We start from the raw sequence: 18,090 nt of genomic DNA, 5'->3' as shown, positions 1-18,090 counted from the left end.
CCTTCGTGGTTTTTTACAGCATTTAATTGGGATTTTCGTTTAATAATAATTATTGGAATGAAGTAATGAGCATGTATTTTAGTAGGCTATTCAATAGCTGGTTGTCAATTGACGAGTAAATGATATATCGTTTTGAATAGATTTTAGATTAGAATGTCTACCTTCAGAAAAGTATACAAACTGAAAAATTTGATAAACTTCATGATGTGAGATAAACAAATAATAATATCTAAATAAAGATCAACAAATAATCATGTCAGCTCCTTAAATTTCATTTCATTCATTTATTGTATAAAATACTATAATCATAATACAATTATGACATTGGAGGAAAAACTAGGCTGAGCCTGTACTATTTCTCTCCAAAAATTTTGATAAAATGTTAATGTTGTCCAAAAGATAAGGTTATGTAGTCACACACTGCTTCGTTACTTGATTTTCGGTCCAGGAATGATGATTTAAAATTTTGAATTTTGAAGGTTGATTTTATACTCCAAATGAATCACAGAATGTATCACAATAAATTAAAAACTTTAGAAATATTGCACTTATTTAAAAAATGTTAATACAAAATCAAAAACCTACTCACTATTTGTTATTCACAGCTGAAAACTGATGAAAATTCTATGCATTATAATACAAATTTTGTTTTCAAGTCCAAGTATATATTTAGAAATAATTGTTAAATATTTTCTCATCCATATTAAAATATTCAGCTATTGAATAAGAGGATTTTCCGTTTTAAAAAGTGTTTAAAAAAAGAATGATTTTTGTTAAAAACAAAAACCTAGTACAATCAAAACCAAAATGATATACCAATTCAAGACCGTCCAGAAGATAATTGGAAGAAAGATGATTGAAAATTGTGGAGAAATAAAGAGAAAAAGATAGGAATGGAAATAAACCATCTACTAATATTTAAGACCCACCAAAAATGATGGAAAGTAGGACGATAGGAATTTTTTTTAGGAGAGAAAGAGAAAGATGCAGGAAGATGTGGTCGAGGAAAGTGAGAAAGAGTGGTTACGGTTCGTCCATCAGAGGCTGTCATTAAACATCCATCCATCCATCGACTGGTTTGCGGCCAGAAAGAGAGGAAAAATAGAGAGAAAGAGTGAGAAAGAACTAGCGTCCTGTACTTCCTACTTCCTGGAGATGAATGAGACGCTGGGAGATGAAAGGAGACGAAAGATAGCGTTTTCCCAAACTAGAGCAGCAGTCTTCTATACATAGTAGGCTGTCAGCATTTCTTACAAATAGCACCCGCTTCTCTTTCAGTTCAATGGTGACAGTTTTAAGTGAATCTATAGTAATTTACTAGGAAGATACTGTGCGTCCCACTCTGTGACAAAAGTATCTTCACACAGTAGTTATCCTTTCAGATTTGACTTACTGTTACTGTTACAGTGGTCTACTGTGACAATACTGTCGTGAGATTCACTGGAAACTGTCAGCATGCCTTGTGATATAACTTTAATGCTTTCCATTCAGCCTATGCTGACAGCCTAAAATAATGTATCTCACTGTATAGCTATTACAGTAGTTTTCCTGTGTTTTTTTTCAACATGCGCCGTGCCGGATTTTAGTGGACTGGAAACGCGCAGATCGTGACTGTTAGTGCGTGGAGCATTATGTAAGAGAGACCCAGTGTTTTTTTTCTAAAATCACTTCCTAAACTATAAATTGTGAGATTCACAATTTGTTGCCTATAGTTTCTATAATTTTTTTTTCGTATTTTGGATGCTGGTAGGAATTCCACTTTCTGAATATAATTTCTTCTATGCCCGGTTTCAACAAGCTCGGTCAATAAATTTGAACATGATCAAATCAGTTACGGTTTACGAGTGCACTGGAATATATTATTCTATGGCGATATAGTTACCATCGATAATTTCAAATCGTATTTGTGAATCACATTTTGTATCTCACATTTTGTAAATCGTACCCTGCTTGACCATGTTTGAATGTCTTGACCGAGCTTGGTGGAACCGGAATCAAGAGTATTATACACCATAGAGAAAAGCTGGCAAAAGATTCAATTCAATTCAAATATTTTTATTCAACAACAGATACATTGAATAACGTCATATGTAATAAAATAACAAAACACAAAAATAGTCAATAAGAAATTCAACACAATCAAATCTGAAAAAATTCCTGAAATGAATATATAATATAAGGACAATCCTATCAGATATTTGAATAAGCTTAGCTCTAAAAATCGTCAACTCCTCTATGGACTTTGAATTTCGGGGCAGCATGTTAAAATATTACTCCCATGAAAGTTGTCTTCATTTTGAAAAAATGATAATATATTATAGCATTATGCTTTTTTCCCTATGATATACTTTCCCTTTTTTACCATGATTATCCTCATGGAATAAGTTTGAAAGACACTCGTCCGATTATGTTAATTCCAACCAAACTGACCTGTTGAGTTTTCCATTGAAATTAGTGTTTTATTGGAATTTAGTCTTACTTTACTGTGCATGTCCAAATACAATATCCCTTCATGAATACACATTAAAATAAATTATATGCCTTCCTGAAATTTTATTAATTCTTATATATTTTTACTGTAAATATCGAGTTAATTTATTTTGTAATTTGAAAATATTTTTGTCAAGGTAAAATATTATATCATATAGGGTAAGTAATTATTATTTAACGAAAATCCTAAATAAATGCTGTAAATAACACCGAAGACTTCTGCTACTGCAGACATTGACAACAGGGTTAACAGCTAGATGGAAATTCTATGAGAACTACTTTCCAAAAATTATTTGCCAGCCCGGGAATCGAACCCGGTACCTCCCAATTGCCAGTCAGGAATGCTTACCCTTACACCAAACTGACAATCTCTGGATAGCAGCTCTCATTTTATACGAAGCCATAGCGGCCAACCAGTTTACAGATGGAATTAAGTAGAGTCTTTTAATTAAAATTAAGTCTTTTTTCTTTAGGGCTACTTTTAATATAAATAAAAATATAAATCTGAGAACCCTTTTAAATTATTTTGTCACGACATGTTTCGGCTACTAATGCCATTTTCTTAAAAAAATAATACAGGGTAAGCTTCACGCTGGGATATGTCTAATCCAACTCTTAACGAGTTGTCCTATATGCTTATTCTATGATGACTTACTGTATTTGCAAATTTATCTGTTATAGGATATAACCATTATTATAAATGGAGGTAGATTGTAAAATTTGAGTAGAACAATATTATTTTCCTCCACCTACTATCAAAAGTCTCATTTTACACCCTGGAATCGAATACTAAAGTACTACTTTTCCTCCCATGGGACTAAAAATAATTCCCAGCGGGAAAAGTGATCACTTTTACTCCCAAGGGAGTAAAAATAAACCCATAAGATTAACATGGGTCTATAATGAATAATAATTAGCGCGTTGTGCTTCGTTGCACGTCTGCTCACTATAGCAGCCACAGCAGTCACTGTTACCAACTCATATATTAAAAAAATAGTGTGAAAGCGTGAATATGTAGTAAAATTATTCATTGTTATAGGTATTGGTGTAGGTGGAGGAAAAATGTTGTGTGCATCACGGGACTAAAGTACTTATTCTCCCTCAGGGAAATTGTCGCCCTCGGCTACGCCATCGGGCGACAACAGTTTCCCTCAGGGAGAAAAAGTTGCACTTTAGTCCCTAGATGCACAAATAACTATTTCAACTGACGTAGACACTCAATGAGGAAGCGGAATCCTCAATGACCTAATAAAAAATTGAAACAAAAAGCATAAAATGGACAGTCAGGACTTGACTCGAAGCAGCTATAGTTCCACGTTAAACTGTCGGCATTCCTCATAAATAATAGCAAGACTTCCCCTTTAACCAAGTCTGAAGTGAGTCGAAGTAACTAGCCTGTCCTAGATGTGACCAGAGTGCTGAGTTTTTCCTGGTTAGATGAGGATGCTATGAAGTGTGGTGGGAGGAGCCACTCATTGTTCACTACAATAAAGTGAATTCTCATTTTATTGATGTCTTTCCTTGTTGCTAACTGACAAGGAGTACCAGTGCTTGTAATGGTCTGCCGATAAAGTTGTCAAGCGAAGAAAAACATGTCGGTGAAAAGTGGTTTACGTGTTCGATTGGATAATGGAAAATGGGAACGGTTCTAGGAAAATGTTGGAAAATTGTTTCTTGTGTTTAAACAGAATGTAGCTTACGACATTGTATATGATACCAAAACAATATGAGAAAAAATTGTAGATCTACACTTTTTTGGTATAATTAATATAATAGAAGCGCTAAATGTTAAAAGGGCGTCAGTCACAAGAAGTAAATTTGTGGGAAACAACAAATAACTGCATAAAGTGGAATGTGAATTTTTGTCACCATTTTTGACTACTGTAGGTTGTTCTCCTAGAAAACCTGGATAATTTCACATGGAGAATACCCCTATAAATAGAATAACTATTATTATAGGGTTTTTATCATTATTACAATTTGTAATAAGAAGAAAAACTAAATTTAAGGCCTGGTTGCACAAAAGCCTGTTAAATTCTAATCATGATTAAATTTCTAGAGAATCTATTAGTTTATAATAATAATTCGGATCTTAATCATTCTAAATTCAAAATTAATTGTTTCAAGTGATTGGTGAGAAAATTAGACAAAATTTTATGAAGTGAAGAAAACATAACCTATTTTATGGACTATTTTAATGAATCAAAATTCGAGGGAGGAGCAGTTTTGGGCTGTGCCTGTTGATCCTCCCCAAATTATTTTACATAATAATTCTGTATCATTGAATAAATAAATGAATTAGAAAGATGGCTTCTCTGATTCGCTCTCGTGACATTTAATCGGGATTGAAAGTAAACAGACTTTTGTGCAACCGGGTGTGAATGTTCCAAATCAAATAGCCTACGCTTTTACTAAATTCATAAATTTTGATATATCTGGTTTTAGTAATTTAATATTAGTAACAAATGATACTGAATTCAAGTGTTTGAAATCAAGTACGCCATTTACTAAACCCATGTGGGGGAATATCTTTAGCAAAAGAGAATGCAAACGGAATTATCAATTTGATAAAAATTCCCTATGAAATTTACAAACATGTTGTTTCTATGTTTCCTAGGATGGTGATTTAAAATGTTGATCAGCATGTTCAGGAAGGCCAGTTGGATTTTACAAAGTTCATAATATTGCAGTATCTTTAGTGAAATCTAGTTCAAACTGTAATCATTTCCTATAGATGGCATCAATGCCTGTCATTCAACTAATGCTAACAGTTGATATAAATTTAGTTAATTTAGTTAACTTATTAATTAGTTAATAGTTGATTATTTATTCAATGATACACAAAACACAAGCCATTAAAATTATTGGAGAAGGACCAACAGGCACAGCCCAAAACTGTTCCTTTCCCAAATTTTGATTATGTTTGTGGTTTTCATATTTCATATATGGCCAATTGGGTAGTTCTCTATTTCTTATAGATTTGTTAGAATACCGTCTTTGAAACTTATAAATTTAAACGAGAACTTTTGTACCAAAATCCAGTTGCCATGCTCTATAGAAATTACAAGTAGTTCATTTTTAGATTCTTTATAGATTTTTGTTAGGATGCCGTATTTGAAACTTATATACATTTAAACGGCTTGAACTCTTGTACCATACTCCCGTCGCATGCTCTAGAGCTCTAGAGAAATCACAAGTAGTCTCAATAATAAGAGAAATTAGGACCTTCATTCATAGTGCAGTTTGCATGATTGCATCTAGACTAGAATGCAGTTGCAATGCCAAATAATAGCGGACACAAAATGCAGGTCACTATGCAAGGAAGCCTCTGTTGCATCATCGGTTGCAATCGCACTATAATCATCGTAATAGTAATCGCAGTCCGAAAAACGTCGATGAAGGAAGAAGGACAAGGAAAAGAAGAAGAAGAAGAATGATGAGGAAGAAAGGATTGGCCACTTTCACTTTCACTTCTGGTGCGCGTCTGTTGTTCCGCCTTTTTAAATTTCCCGCTACGAAAAGGAAGCCCATCGAGCAACGTAGTGATAAAAGAGGAAGCTCCTAAAGCAACGGAGGGAATTATTCCATTTTTGCGTATCTAGTTCACGAGCAACTTAGTGGCATACATAACAATGTTATTGATGTTTATCTGTTGCTGACATAGATTATAATGTAAGTTGGTGGATTCGGAAAATTAAGTTTTATGAAGAAGCTTGAAGGTATTGTTCTTCCAAAATTGATAGTTTGAGGAGGTCACAAAAAAGGAAGAAATAATGTAATGGATACAAGGATGATAATATGTAAGAATCATATAATTTTGTAGTGGAATTTGAATAGGGTGGTCAAGCTGATGATATTCCATGTTGGAAAAAATTCTCTCATAAAGAATTTTGCTATAAATATGTTACTGAAATGAGGAGAAATAATGAAATTTGAAAAAAGGAATTACTTATCTAATATTGAAGTGAATAGTCAAGCTTATTAAAATATGTAAGAAAATTATTCTCATGTAAGATTGAAAGAGCATCTTGTGCTCACCATTTTTATTCTATTTTTGACTCATTCTTCAAGAATGAAAGTTAAAACTTAATAATTTATTGTGTTTACCATTTTTATTTTATTTTCTACTCATTCTTAAAGAGTAAATGTTAAAATTTATATTGTGCTTGACATTTTTATTCTATTTCTTACTCATTATTCAAGAAAATATGTAGACCAGCTTACAAGCTTTTGAATTATTGGGAGGCTGTCAATTCTTTAAAAATATTTTATATCAATAGATTAGTTCAACTTGAAACTATCCTGAAAGTTTGCTTCCAACTACACGGCACATTATCTAAAAAATAATCTTTGTATTACCAGTATTCCTGGTATTCCTGCTTCTAATAACCCATCTTGCTATTTGCTGTCATCTGTAAGCAGTTAGCTGACTTCAACTGTCATGCCAATTCTCCTAATCAACCTTTGACAATATTCTAAGAAATTACATTCACATCAATTTCTCATCACTATTATTTCCCGATGATAACAAGATCAAGGTAATCATATTTACATTGCATTCTAATTGAACTAATCAGTCATTATAACTGAAGTTCAAAGTTTCATTAAAGGACTGCCCAAAAAAAAATTAGATATTTCCCTCAAGCAAGAAACACAGTACCTATAACTTCTATTATTTGAATTTCTCAATGTAAATACAATAAAATTAATAATACTATATTGTATTTACTTACATTTACTATTTCAATATTTATTTTATTCGTTCTAAGGTATTTATCTCATTTTTAATCGATTCTTCAATTTGAGACAAAGTTGAGGCATAGGGAAGAGTTGCGAGTTTCGATACACACAGGACCACCATGTATGAGAGAGAAGTAAAGAGTGCTGGGATCAGACTGTACAATAAATTACCAGCTAACATAAGAAAAAATACAGGACGTAAATTCAGAGTATTGATGAAGGAGCAACTTTTGAGCATTTGTGCATACTCAATTGATGAATATTTGAAGCACATTACTAGATGAGTTAGGTTGTTCAGTATTATTATGTATATATTTTTATGTAATTTTGCTATCTAAAATAATTGAAATAGGTCTTGATTTGAATACATATTATCGACATATCCAAACACCCCTTCCATGGGTGGTAAATTGGACGAATAATAATGATAATAATTGTATGAATAAATAACTGAAAAGAAGATCACGGTTAGAAAAATATACCATGATGTTAATATAGTTACATCAATGCCCAATTGTATTTAAAAAGCTGTGATTGAAATGTTACTTCTTCCATGACTTATTTTACAGCCTAAATTGATAGAATTTGTGAAAGATGTGGAAGGAAAGAGTATGAAGAATGCTATCGAAAACTTGGTCCAAATTGAGATTAAAGCCCTAAATGAAGATTCATTATCTATAATAATGAATAATACCTACAATGTCTCAAGAAGCTTGAAAGCAATAAGTCATTCTGCTTTTATTACCCTTCAATATTGTTATAGTAATTTTGTTGAATACATGATTAATGATCTTGTGCTATATTAACACTCGTATCAATATAGTGATGCTCCAGAACATGGGGCCCAAACATGATTTATGATCTTGTACAATATTAGCCTAACCCAAGTATCAATACTGATGCTCCAAAAGGTCCAGCCTTTCACATTCAGATTCTATCAGACAGACAAAAGAGAAAGGTCGCCAAGGACTTGAAAAGTCCAAGTTCCGAATAACATGTTTGGAGGCTGGGGTGAAAGTGAAATGCGTCTCGAATGATTGGAGCCATGTAGGAGGGTCTCCTTGCTCAATATTGTTATTTTTAATTGAGTTTTATTTTCTTTTTTGTCGATTTGAGACTGAATTGAAATTCATTGAACTAAAACTTGAAATACAAATGAAAACTAATAGCTAAATTAATATATGATCTGAATGTCCTAAAAATTAAAATAATGATTTATCTGTCAAATAATTGTAATACCATGATAAAGAATTGGAATATTCATTTAATATGATTTAAAGTATCAATCCGTTGAAGATTCAAGATAATTCTTTCTAAATTTCTTGCATATTTCCCATCCGAAAATTCAGCCGACGTGTAATACAGTTTAAATAATCCCGCGTTAAAAGGTACATAGAGAGTACAGTGACAAAAGATAATAGAGAGATGAAGTCATTGTGCTAAGCTGTTGCTGCTCAGCAGTCAACAGGTGACTCGTCTACGTATCTTTGTCACCCTTCTATGGTGTTTCGATTCGACACGATCCGACAGGAATGAAAAATTGAACGAGAATAGTTGGTTTTTGACAGAGTAGTGCGGTTTTAGTGTTATATCTTCTTTTTTTTAGCGATATTGTAGTAATTAATATTAAAAAAGGAAGTGAAATAATTATTTAATTGCATTATAAAATCTAGGTAATAAGTTTTCAAACGTGAGTGAACGAAAAATTCACGGATGATGAAGTGATCGACAGGATTCAATATAGATTGAGGTAACTTCTACCGTAACCTGTTCAAAGTTATTGTTTTGTTCGATTACAATTTCGATCTGTTATATCCATTACAATCACTATTTTATTGAAATGAGTAATATATGTATCCATTATTTGTAAGTTTAACTTTATTTTTCTATCCAACTTGAACACATACCGGTGCAATGCCAATATCAAAAAATGGGATGTCTGCGTCAGTGCAAAAGCAAACAAGAATAGAAGTTCAAACAGGTAGGTACTAATTAGATTTAGATTAAATTAAATTGATGGATTAGAATTGTTAAACCATTACGTAGGCTTATTGCTTTATCTCAGCAAGAGAGTGACCGTAGGCTAGTGGATAAAGTTCTGCAAAGCAACCTGGAGGTCAAACATACCTAAGTTTTTGGTCAGGTCATTCCGGTGTCATCGAATAAAGCAATAAACATGATGAAAATCCTATAAATAAGGTTAGTTTATCAATTGATTTATATTATATTTGATGGCAAATATTATTATTTAAATTATGCAACAGCACGTTATAATAATTATCAGCTTCAATTCTATTCAAAATAGCTTGACTTGTAGGCGTCTCTATGGACTGAGTTTTCCCTGAAGACCTAATCATATTAGTTCTCATTCATTATATTGCACTTCTTATCCGCTTATTTGTATTCTCACGGTAAGCAGGCTGTATTTGATGCGTCTTCCTGGATATTTATAGGCACTCATCCACAATACAATGGGAGAAGAAGCTCCAAGAGTTGGAAGTTATGCAAAGGACATATTATTCCAAATGAGCTGTGGAAGTGTAGCCTCTCTGATGGAAATTGACATGAGAAAAATAACCAGAATTATTCATGTTTCGTCAAACCTTGATGAAACCCAGGTTATAGTCTATGTGCCGGTATAGTCATATTCATTAAATTGATTAATATGGTGCTTTCAACTTTTTGTCATCTAGTGAAGAACTATCCCATATTTTTTTTATTAATAATTGTGGATAGTAATTATACCGTTACTATTTTTCTCTAATTGGTACCACAACACAATATTTCACACCAGTTTCTAATCTGATAAAATCATGCTATGAATTAGTAATTTCCTAGAATTATTCGCACTAAAAATGTTCACATGTATAATTGTAACATTCATAGCAAGTGCATTATGGTATGAATAATCTTACTTGAATAATCATAACTTGACTTGGAAATCTATTGAATTATTTGTATCGACTTCCTTGTGAACGTCTATTGGTTTTTTTATATTGTACCATACTTGGAAGGCTGTATGATAATTTCGAACTGATTTGATCTCTTTATAGTTGTAATATAGTCTCAGTGTCAAGTAATAGATTATTTCAACCAGACTCAGAATTCAAAAACCGTTGATCAATCCAAAGTAGTCCCCCGCAGTTTGCAACGAATTCAGATAGACCTCTACGTGCTCTACGTTGACTTGCTATGAAATGATGATCTTTGAAGTAAATTACCAGACCTGAATGAGATCTACTACTGCCGTTTTCATATTATATATATATATATTTCCAAATGTAAATGAATTGCTCAATAAGGTGTAGTTGAACTTATTAATAAGAATAACTGTGATACTAAACATTCAGTTTATGGCTGTAACACTGTAACAGTCCTACCTGTTGTAGGTGATCTTTGAACCTAATAATGAAATTCGTGAAAATTAACATCTTTAAATACGTACCATAAAAAAGTTCATAATCAAGTCATTTCCCAACTATTGAATTTTATTTTGTAGACTATTAGACGTGTGATTTTACACTTGATATTTGAAAATCAATACTTTTCAAACTATAAATAGAAAAGACACATTTTAGAAATTCTCCACGTTGAAATTAATATAACTTACAGTAGAACTTTAAACAGTAGATTATTTGAATATCATATGATAGTATTCAATCTAGTGTCGCATTGCGCTTGTTTATCCATGCAATCATTATTATTAAATCAATAGATAATTAATTTAATAGGAAATTAAATTTTTTTAATGCATCTTTACATTGCACCTTTTCAATGCAGTTTTTAGTAGAAGGCTGATTGTATTAGCAAATAAATTGCAATACAGTATTACCTACACATTGCAGTGCAGAGTGCAGTTTGGTTAGATATGTTTTTGGTATTAGGGAAATAATATAGGTAGGTTTAATCTGTTATCTCCTCCTCTATGGGTCTAATCTCCAGAAGCTGTTCTGATGTTAACTCAGTCATTGTTGATCCTGACTGCATCTGACTTCAGTCAGCATCCACTCTATCTATCTCACTCTATCTCTCTATCGGTCTCATTCAATCTGTCTCACTCTATCTCTCTATTGGTCTCATTCGATCTGTCTCTCTCTATCGATCTCATTCAATCTGTCTCACTCTATCTCTCTACTGAACTGGTTCCATCGGCCTTGCCAAGGCAACATTCAGGAAGCATTCACGCTGCCTCCATTACAGAGAAGTTCCATCTCAACTACAGTGAGATTCTCTTCAAACTGACAGCATTAGTTGAATTAGAAACGTTGATATTAATTCAGAAGGAATACTGACAGCATCAAACAAATCTCAACTAATGTGTGATTCACTATGAACTGTCAGCATTAATTCAATGGAATGAATTGACGTTATTTAAAAGGAATGCTTGCCAGTATGAGAGTGAATTTCAACACAAGCTCATAGTCTTTTTACAGAAACGGTCGCCGCATGAATTGGTCATTAGCTAGCTGGCTATTGTTTTGCGCTTTCAATCGGTTTTTATTATTGTCATTTGCCGGTGTGTTCTATTGTGAGATTCACTTGAAACTATCAGTATAAGTTGAATGGGAAGCATTTGGTGTTATATTCAAGGGATGCTGACAGAATGAAGTGTAGTTGTAGTTGCGCATGGCGGAAATGTGATTTAGAAGAGAATGTGATGATTGTAGGAGGATTAAGTGGACATGAAGGCGAAAGAAAAGATGGGTACAAGTAATGAGAGTATTGTAGAGAACGTTGCAAAATAAAGTATTGTATTATTAAATAGATTATAAGCGGTATTTAAGTAGGATTCTTGAGGTCGGTGTTTCAAATGTTGGACGTTAAACGTTAAAGATGTTTAATTCATTAAAGATGTAATTCTATTCGTTAAAGATGTATGATTAATTCTTGAGATCAAAGTTATCTGGAGTTGTCCTTTGCAATTTCTGTATAAGGCTGGCCACTAACGACAGGACATGCTTGTTGTAGATGTGTGTGAACACACAAACATCATTTGTGTTTTGTCATCAGCGAGAGGCTTCTGACATAAAATAAACAACCAATAACAATAAATAAACCACTCGAAAATGTCTAATTATAATAATTTGACCTCAATTTAATAAAATAGTGAAGAAAAAATAAACAACAAAAAATGTGTGTGTGTGTGTGTGTGTGTGTGTGTGTGTGTGTGTGTGTGTGTGTGTGTGTGTGTGTATGAGTGTATGTGCGTCTGTGTACACGGTATCTCATCTCCCAATTAACGGAATGACTTGAAATTTGGAACTTAAGGTCCTTACAATATAAGGATCCGACACGAACAATTTCGATCTGATGCAATTCAAGATGGCGGATAAAATGGTGAAAATGTTGTCAAAAACAGGGTTTTTCGCGATTTTCTCGAAAACGAATCCAACGATTATGATCAAATTTATACCTAAAATAGTCATTGATAAGCTCTATCAACTGACACAAGTCCCATATCTGTAAAAATTTCAGGAGCTCCGTCCCATCTATGCAAAGTTTGATTTTATATTCCCAATTATCAGGCTTTAGATACAATTTTAAAAAAAAATCCAAGTGGAAAAGATTGAGCATGAAAATCTCTTCAATTAATGTTCAGTAACATTTTCACCTAACATTGAAAATAAGCTCGAAATTCGAGAAAATGTTATTATTTCAATTACAAACTGTTAGAAACTGTTGATTCTATTAAATCATTCACTATGAAGAGATAGCAAAGTTCGTGTGTCTCCAGCCTTATTGTCCTGTCACCAGCTGGCTTGGATCTTTGAATAGTAGACTTGAGATGCGCGGGAACACTAGCGTCAGGTGATAAATTTTGATAATGGCAAGGAAAGTTGTGTGAGTGAGCCACACCAGATTTTTGAGTATCTGTATTTGAGTGTATCTGCAGCTTCAGGTGGTTTCCGAAACACCAGGAATCTAAACTAAAACTTTTAATATGAACTGTTTAATCGTGGTTTTAATTTTAAACAGGTGATTTAGTGAATGAATTGTCCGTATCCCACTACTTGTGAATGGAATCTATTGTAAGATTTACTTTGCTATGTCACTATTGGTTGAATAGGAGCCATGCAAGTTATTTAAGCAGTGTAATGACAGTTGAAAGTGAACGGAGGTGTGCTTGTCCTTGATATTTCCGTTCCGCCCGAGGTGGCTCCTCCTCTACTTTACATCAACAGTTTTCATTCTTTTCGAACGCAAGCTCCACGAGCAGAACGAATCCAAAGAGGAACGAAAACAAAAAAGATTCAACTTCAAAAGAAAAGCGGTGTTTGTAAAATGATAGCCGGCCAAAATGCACTGGATGGCAGTGGTAGGGAAAATCAATCAAGGCGGAAAAATATCTGAAGTCTTTGAAGACGAAATCTTTAAAAGTTCTTAATATTTGACTTGACTTTGATTATATGAATATTCTCTTATAATATACTCTAAGTATACTATACTCTCCAATATCACACATATAGTAGATTTTCTAATATAGCATACTATTCTGTAGAATAAAGCATATATTTTTTATTGTTATTTCATGCAAATACAGTTCATATATAGTAAGAGATATATCCTATATTCATGGATAGTTCACAAATTTAGCACATAAGTGATCATTGTGAGAAATGTTCGCATATTAACCTATTTTCGTTTGGACTGTTTTTTCCCCATTAAAGTAGGGAGAGAAACAGTTTTGGACTCATCCTGTTGATTCTCTCCCAATCATTTATTTGATGTTTTGATGTGTATTCATACTGTATACTATGACACCATCCACTAACCACTGTAAACTTGTATTCTCTAACCTGCCTTTCTTTTATAATATTTTGTGAATCGCATCAATATTATTCACGACATGTTCCGGCTTTAAATCCTTGACCATGAAGCTCTAAAGTGAATGACCAAATTAACGTTTGTTAATTAAAATGGCTTTAAAGCTGAAACATGTAGATAATATGGATATATGTTTAAAAAGGATACTTTTGTTTTAATTCTTATGAAATTCTAATAATAATGTTTTAAAATTATTAATCCAAGAACGTGGAAAAATATACAGAATTAAGACTTACGACTTGATCCATAACTTTGCTCATTGAACTCACCTGAAAAAAGATAATAAAATTAATATTCTAATTATTGGAATTTGAAAAAAAAATAATAAAGTTGGTTGTTCAAGACATTTAACAACAAACAATAACATTACAGAGCAGAAAACAATTACTGAACAGTAACTAATGAATAGATTATGCTGATCAAAATTCTAAATTTCTCTCAGATGGAAGAAGATGGTTTCTTCAAGCATTCAGGACTTCTCTACCTGCTACTGTCAATTTAGACAGTGTCAAGAATTGAATAACACCTTGAAAGTGAGTAGTTTTTTCAACACTTCTAAATAAAAGTTATGTATAGACTAGTATTAGTTTGTTTACTAGTAGATTTACAAGTAGACTAGTATAGTATTAATTTGTTTATACAAATGCAAAATGTTATAAAAATGATCCAACAGTCAACTTTCCCAATAAATATTTCCCAGCGTATTTCAAATGCCTTATCAATACTTGAGTTCTTTTTGATATTTCTAACATCTTAAGTTCATCAACTATAACCATAGTGAGATTTACTCAGATTGTTCAGCATTCCTCATGGTGTTATAACCCTATTTCTTCTTATTCAACCAATGCTGACAGCTTGTAGTGAATCTCACCAAATTCATAGCTTTTCTGATACCTATTTTTGGACAATTTCTACTCAAATTTGGGAAAGGAACAGTTTTGGGCTTCAAGCCTGTTGTTCCTTTTCCAATAATCCATAGTTGAGAATTATTTTGTATCTATCAATGTATAAATAAATGTAGGAAATCAAACTGATACATGCATCAGATCTTTCTTTCTCCTCAGCTCTACAGGTCGCTACAACCCTTGGCCTCCCTCACAAACCCTCTCCATCTCTCCCGATCGACTGCCTGCCTTTTCCAGTTTCGAACTCTAAGCGTTCTCAAATCCTGCTCTACATTATCTGTCCATCTATTCCTTGGCCTTCCTTTTCTTCTTCTATTGTATTTTCTTTCCCTCCATATACATTTCGCAATCCTTTCATCACCCATTCTCAACAATCAATCGCTGTAAAAATATTGTTCCATTTATCCTATTATTTTCATTTGCAATCGGTCACAATCTAGAAAATATAAAACTTTTGACACATTAGTCAATAAATCAAATCTCATTGATGATAAACTTCATTTAATTGTCCCTAATCTTACTCTTACAGTAAAGCTTCTGAATTAATTGACAACTAAATTTTTCAACAAGTTCATTAAAGTTGAACTATAATGGAGAAACTATGTTGGTGAATATCACTTTCCTTATGAGTGCTAAATAATTGGTCGAGTAATAAAACTGTTTCATAAACTTTGATCATAATGGTATGAAATTGAATGCTTTAAGCTCGATCATTATAATACTGGGTAAAAAATTGAATTCCATGAGATCATAATAATATTTATGAAATCGAATGCCACAAAATCGTTATAATATCCATGAAAATGAATGTCATGATCTTTCATGCGGATAAAAATAGTACCTATGCTAGTGTTTTTGATTCGATAAGGTAGAAGTGACGCCGCGTGTTTTAATGGCGCAACTATTAAAGTTCATGTCCAGAAATCATTTCCATGTAAAGAATGAAGTCCAGTTAAACTGTAACAGGACATTCATTGACGGGTGATTAAATCTGCTGGGAATGAAAATGAAAGTTGTTCCTGTTTCTTATCTTATTACTACTAAACTCGGAAGAATGAATGCCATTAATCCTCCACTTCTTCCAGAGAACTTCCGAATAGAGATCGAGATTCTTTCTTCAGTTTATTAGGTTTTTGTACATTTATTGCGTCCCTTACTTGTAGTCTTATTCAACCAGTTTATTGTGTTCAATTTGCATTACTATTAATTTTGATAGGGTTGATTCGTTTCTTACTGCACTTTCACTGTGAATATTCCCATATTTGATCAGTTTGCTGTGCTTGAACTGTGTAATTTTATTCAATACACTGTTACTGGTGGATCATCGTATTGAGTGTATCCATTTTGAACGTTTGTTTAGAGTTTATTTTCAGTGATTAAATATTCTACTTACAATAAAAACTGTGTATTTTTATTCAATACACTGTTACTGGTGGATCTTGTTGAGTGCATCCATTTGAAAGTTTGCTTAGAGTTATTTTTAGTGATACTCTACTTACAATCAGATTCACTTCAATACGTCAGCATCCCTTATGAGTGTCATCAATGCTTCCCATAATTCTATGGTGACAGTTTGTTGTAAATGAGACTATAGATTTTTGCTATTTGTTTTTCCTTTACATGTGTACTCGATTTATGAGCACTATTTATTTATTCATAATTATTGAATTAAATACTAAAGCAACAATTTTCTACCAATTATCCCTGTTTTACAAAATTTAGACTATGAACAGAGATATTGTGGAATTTCTCCATTATTAAGGTGAAATAAACAATATTGTCGAAATTATGTTGTGGAATTTATATATATACAAAAATATATTGTGGAATTTCTCCATATTAAGGTAAAATAAACAATATTGTCAAAATTGTGTGAAACTGACAATATCGTTTTTATTTCACTTTAATATCTCTTGTTTTATTTCTTTAAGAAGTCTACTCGTTTATTACTGTTTATTCTCAGTGAAGCATTTGGTATTTCTATGTATTTTTTTAATTTAAAAACGATCACTCAATAAGTAATTTAATTTTTCCCAGTTCTTTCGTACATTTTTTCTTATTTTTATTCTCTGATTACATAAATTTAACTACATAGCTACATAGTTATGCAAATAATTAAAATAAAGATAAACTTCCAAACTTGTATTTCTTTTTTATCTCTTTTCTGTATAGGAGGGCTACTTGTAATAAAAATAGAAAGAAAAATAAAAATCTCAGTACCCTTTTTGAATTATTTATTTTTCTCTCTATTTTTATTGGTATTTCTTGTGTAAATTCATACTATTAAATCTAATAAAAATAATTAAATATGAGTGGTCTACTATACTATGTTATAGTTATCAAGCAAAGACATCTTATATCTTATGGAGATGAATTTCTTATAACACTGAAAACACGCAAAGCTATTGGGAAAAACGTTCTCTATGGTTATCAAGCAATGCATTATCTAAACGCTAGCCATCTTCCAAAGATGAATTTCTCAGACATATTCAACTCTGCAAACAAGGAAAGTAGCATGATACATTATTGTAAGTAGAACTATGGAACTGTGCAACTGGAGCAGCCTTTGTTGCCAGATGAGCTTCCTTTGAGTAGGACAGGGCGGTAGGGGCGAATACGGAAGTACTTGCAGACAGAACCGCGGCCCAGACACGGGGGGAAAGTAACTTTCACCGCGAGGCGACTTGTTGACATACCACTCAATAGATCACCACCTCTACTATACATGTTTATGGGACTCCTTCATGCTCTATGCCTTCTTGTCTTTCAGACAAGAAGAGGAACATGTCTTGTTCCTCATTTTATCCGCACCCACTCCACGATGATTCGTTATTTTTAGTTGACTTGTCCAGTGCTGTATGAAATATTTGTACACTAACAGGTAACCCGTGCTCCGCAAGGGTCCAATTGAAAACTTGATAAACTGTAAAATTGACGTAATGAAATCTTGAATGAATTGAGTATAGGCCTATAACCATCCTCGTTAAATTGGTATTCTATATTCAAAATTTCAAGTTAATGAGTCCAGTAGTTCAGACTTGATGATGCGTCGTTCGTGTTATTCCTATATTGTATGTGTATAAGACAATTCTTTCCTTTATTATAGATGATGAGCAGTATTTGTATTTTC

General features: G+C 32.6%; 2 protein-coding genes across 11 annotated transcripts in view; one reads left to right on the top strand and one right to left on the bottom strand.

Annotated features, from left to right (window-relative positions):
* The window catches only part of LOC111045726 (hepatic leukemia factor), a 276,427-nt gene that overhangs the window by 26,447 nt on the left and 231,890 nt on the right, over positions 1–18,090 (bottom strand). The gene's annotated exons all lie outside the window — the stretch shown is intronic.
* Positions 1–18,090, top strand: part of LOC120352065 — a 125,300-nt gene that overhangs the window by 12,247 nt on the left and 94,963 nt on the right. The window contains exons 2-3 of one of the 3 annotated variants that reach the window (XM_039431571.1): positions 14,498–14,588; positions 15,120–15,488. In XM_039431571.1, coding sequence (XP_039287505.1) covers positions 14,498–14,588; positions 15,120–15,347 — 319 coding nt within the window. In that variant the 3' untranslated portion in view covers positions 15,348–15,488. Of the gene's footprint in view, positions 1–8,708; positions 8,981–9,562; positions 9,849–14,497; positions 14,589–15,119; positions 15,489–18,090 lie in introns of those variants that run through there. The other 2 variants (XR_005571683.1, XR_005571684.1) reach the window with 2 other exon arrangements.

Source organism: Nilaparvata lugens, chromosome 6, assembly GCF_014356525.2.
Source record: "Nilaparvata lugens isolate BPH chromosome 6, ASM1435652v1, whole genome shotgun sequence".
Lineage (NCBI taxonomy): Eukaryota > Metazoa > Arthropoda > Insecta > Hemiptera > Delphacidae > Nilaparvata > Nilaparvata lugens.
The sequence above is the reverse complement of the archived record's forward strand: the minus strand, read 5'-3'. Positions and strand labels throughout refer to the sequence as shown.